The sequence below is a fragment of the Necator americanus genome, chromosome IV, assembly GCF_031761385.1.
Source record: "Necator americanus strain Aroian chromosome IV, whole genome shotgun sequence".
NCBI lineage: Eukaryota > Metazoa > Nematoda > Chromadorea > Rhabditida > Ancylostomatidae > Necator > Necator americanus.
Genome location: NC_087374.1, coordinates 33,501,757 through 33,504,866, shown reverse-complemented (window position 1 = coordinate 33,504,866; position 3,110 = coordinate 33,501,757). Strand labels below are relative to the sequence as shown.

The following is a 3,110-nucleotide window of genomic DNA, read 5'->3' as shown; positions in this document are numbered from 1 at the left end:
TTCACAATTTGGTGAAAATGAATGAAAGGGGGGGGGGGAGAGGGATATGTTGCAGAAGATCTTCCAGTCTTGTAAAGAAAGCTGTACGTCACATGGGATGAGGTCAACGCCACTATAACGCTAAATGTGACTCGCTTCGCAAAACGAGGCGGTTGAAGAAATGGGAGAATACAGTGTGTGTCAATCAGTGAGCGGTCACAGTACTGGTGTTCTTCATTACATCATGGCCCGGAGAGATATTTGTGGATGACTTCAGAAGGGAAAAATGAATATGAATATGAATCTGGAAGAAGTACGAAGTGAGATGAGAGTAGCTGAGGAGTTTGTTTTTGCTCACAGCATTGTTTAGAATGCATGGTAGCATTCCAAACCGCTTTCCTTGCTGCCATAAGCGAGGAGGTGGTCTGTCACGATAAACTACCCCAGCAGATGACTGCTACATTGTGCAACTGGTGAGAAGTAACCCCAGGGAGTTTTTTTTTTGGAGCTGTTCGATGCAGTCGCTCGTTGTCATCCATAAAAATGAAATCAGGCTCGGACGCACCCCTGAAAAGACGTACCCGGGGAAGGCGTACACTGTCACAATAACGTTGACTGGTGAGTGTACCGTTTTCAAAGATTGGAGGTCAGTACGGCCATGCAACATTATTCCACCCCACACGATAACCCCTGGTCCACCAAAGCGATCATGTTCGATAATGTCTCTGGGTGCATTACGCGTTCCCACCTCTCCCATCCACCAGGTACGTTCACATTCACTATTCATACTAAATATGCTCTCCTCCGAAAAGAGCACGTCTCCAGTTCTCGTTTATTTCAGCCCTATGTCCTTGGCATCATCGTACTGACCTCCAGACCTTTTAAAATTTTTCTAGACAAGGAAGAACACAGGAAAGTTTGTTCTGATGTTGTTCCAGCTCTTGTTTCTGCCTAGATTTACGATGGATCAGTGATAGATCTTGAATCGAGTGATGAAAATAGGGAACGGAAGGAAATCCCTACAATAAAGGAAACTAGTACAACACGATTGTAAAAGAATTTTGCTGTCACCCCCTTTATGAAAAGCAGTACTACACAGTGCGCCCTAAAAACGTAGTCTTAGACATACGAGTAAAATCCTAAGAAATTCAGGGAACGGCTTAGGGAATAAGAATAACGTCACAATCGCATATCATGCATCATGAGATAAATCCTTGATTTGAATCACGTCGCCGGAAATTTTTCTCTAATTTTGATAATTAGTGATAATAATGAATGAAAAATTATCTATAGACATCTCGGTGCGCTTCTAGAACAAGAAATGTTCACGAAGACAAATGAGCACTTCAGAAGCAAACCGTTCTATGGATATTAAATTTAACTCGACTGAAAGTAAAACGACACACAGCTTATCAAAATCATTCGATTGTGATTGAATAAGTTGTAAATAATGCTAATAATAATGCTGGTTTAAATCTTTCTCTTATAGAAGTAAAAGGATATAATTAAAAATTCAGACATCACTCTTATGAATGCCCAGAACGACCACAATAGATATTTGATTCATGACAAACACTCACTACCAGTTTCTTATTTGTTTGATGAAATGTGGATGCATTTGGAATAGAAATTTAATTTTGAACTTATGGAATATAACACCTTGTAGCTACTCATATCACTTTTGTAAGATTGTGGTCAGGCCCAAGCGTGCAGCAATTGAAAATTAAAAATAATAAAGAGATTTCAGAAATTAATCGAGAGTTAATAAACAGATAAAACAAAAATAAAATAATATAAGGAACAGTAAGTAAAATAAACATAGACGAACAAAAATAAACTTCTTCAACAAAGCATTCGCGGGCGATATGGAAGTGATTTTAGCCCTAAACATTGATCATGATTGGAGATGAGTCCAAGACGAAATGCGAAATTTGGTAGAAAACAAACGATCTTAGCTCGGCGCAAAAGAAACGTGGGAAGATATTAGGTTGGTGCAAAAAATAACCGCGTTTTCAAACATTCACTTCGAAATGCAATAACTTGCCTCAAAATCAACTTTATCAATGAGAATCACTACAGTCCACGCATATTTTCCAGCGGAACACAACTTTGCTTATTCCCGCTGTATAAAAGTCCGAGCTTTCGGAGTTTATGAACTCCAGAAAGTCGTATTCGGCATCACCTTGGTTTTGGAAGATCATACCCCTTAGTCAGCTGCCCAGATGTTTGAAAAAGTGATAGTCGGTTGGCGAAAGGTTGGTGAATATCGTGGGTGAGGTAGAGTGGAGTAGTCTAAACAGTTCAGCTTCAGTAATGTCACTTTGAAATGTGTGGGATTGTATACTGTCATCTTGGTTATATGTGTGATTGTCGTATAGGAGAATCAGGTCTTTTCTGTTCACTAACGCCGGGCGAAGAAGTTCGAGTTTCCTGTGCTGTTCATCCAGTTCTTTGCACCACTTCAGTACGGTGACGGTCTCGTCAAGTTTCATGAAGTTGTGATGGATTACACCTGTACACCACAGTCACCATGGTCTTCATCGGGTGCACTTTCGGCTTCGGGAAATACTTGGAAGCTTCATCCTTGTCCATCCATTGAGCAGGACGACTCCTGTTGTCGTAAAGGATCAATTTCTCATCACACGTAACAATACGATCAAGAAATAGATCAATCTTGTTGCGAAGAAATAGAAGCGTTGAGGACATCTCAAAAGTTTTTGAAACATGCTCAGTTCATGCGCACCCTCTTATTCTATTCTTTCATCTTTCCCATTTTTTTCCGAATAGTGGACGACTGTTGAGTTCAGCAGTAGTGCTCACCGTCAAAAGTGCGACCGCGACTTTCCTTATCTTCGAGGCTCATATCGCCACAACGAAACTTTTGGAACCTACGCCGTATCGTGGATTTGGTGGTGTTCCCCCACCACAAATAAGCCACAAAAAACGGGCATTACTTTTGGAGAATCCTAATAGTTAAGTGTGCCTCTTACGAATGAAGGTCCTTGTTGTAAAACATAGACAAACTACCGTTTTCGAAGGAATTCTGGTTTCTTTTGTAAGTTAGATGAGAAAAAAGTTTAGAATTTTAACAAGTTTCCGAACTTTTTGTGACAAAGGTAAAGCGTAGCAGA

At 40.3% G+C, this 3,110-nt stretch overlaps 1 protein-coding gene across 1 annotated transcript; it reads right to left on the bottom strand.

The window, feature by feature from the left end:
* Positions 1-2,460: 2,460 nt before the first annotated feature.
* On the bottom strand, positions 2,461-2,685 carry RB195_003550 (uncharacterized protein; the record flags this gene model as incomplete). The annotated part of the gene is made up of 1 exon (XM_064201252.1): positions 2,461-2,685. One exon carries the CDS (start codon positions 2,683-2,685, stop codon positions 2,461-2,463), a length of 225 nt encoding a protein of 74 aa, XP_064057133.1.
* Positions 2,686-3,110: the final 425 nt, after the last annotated feature.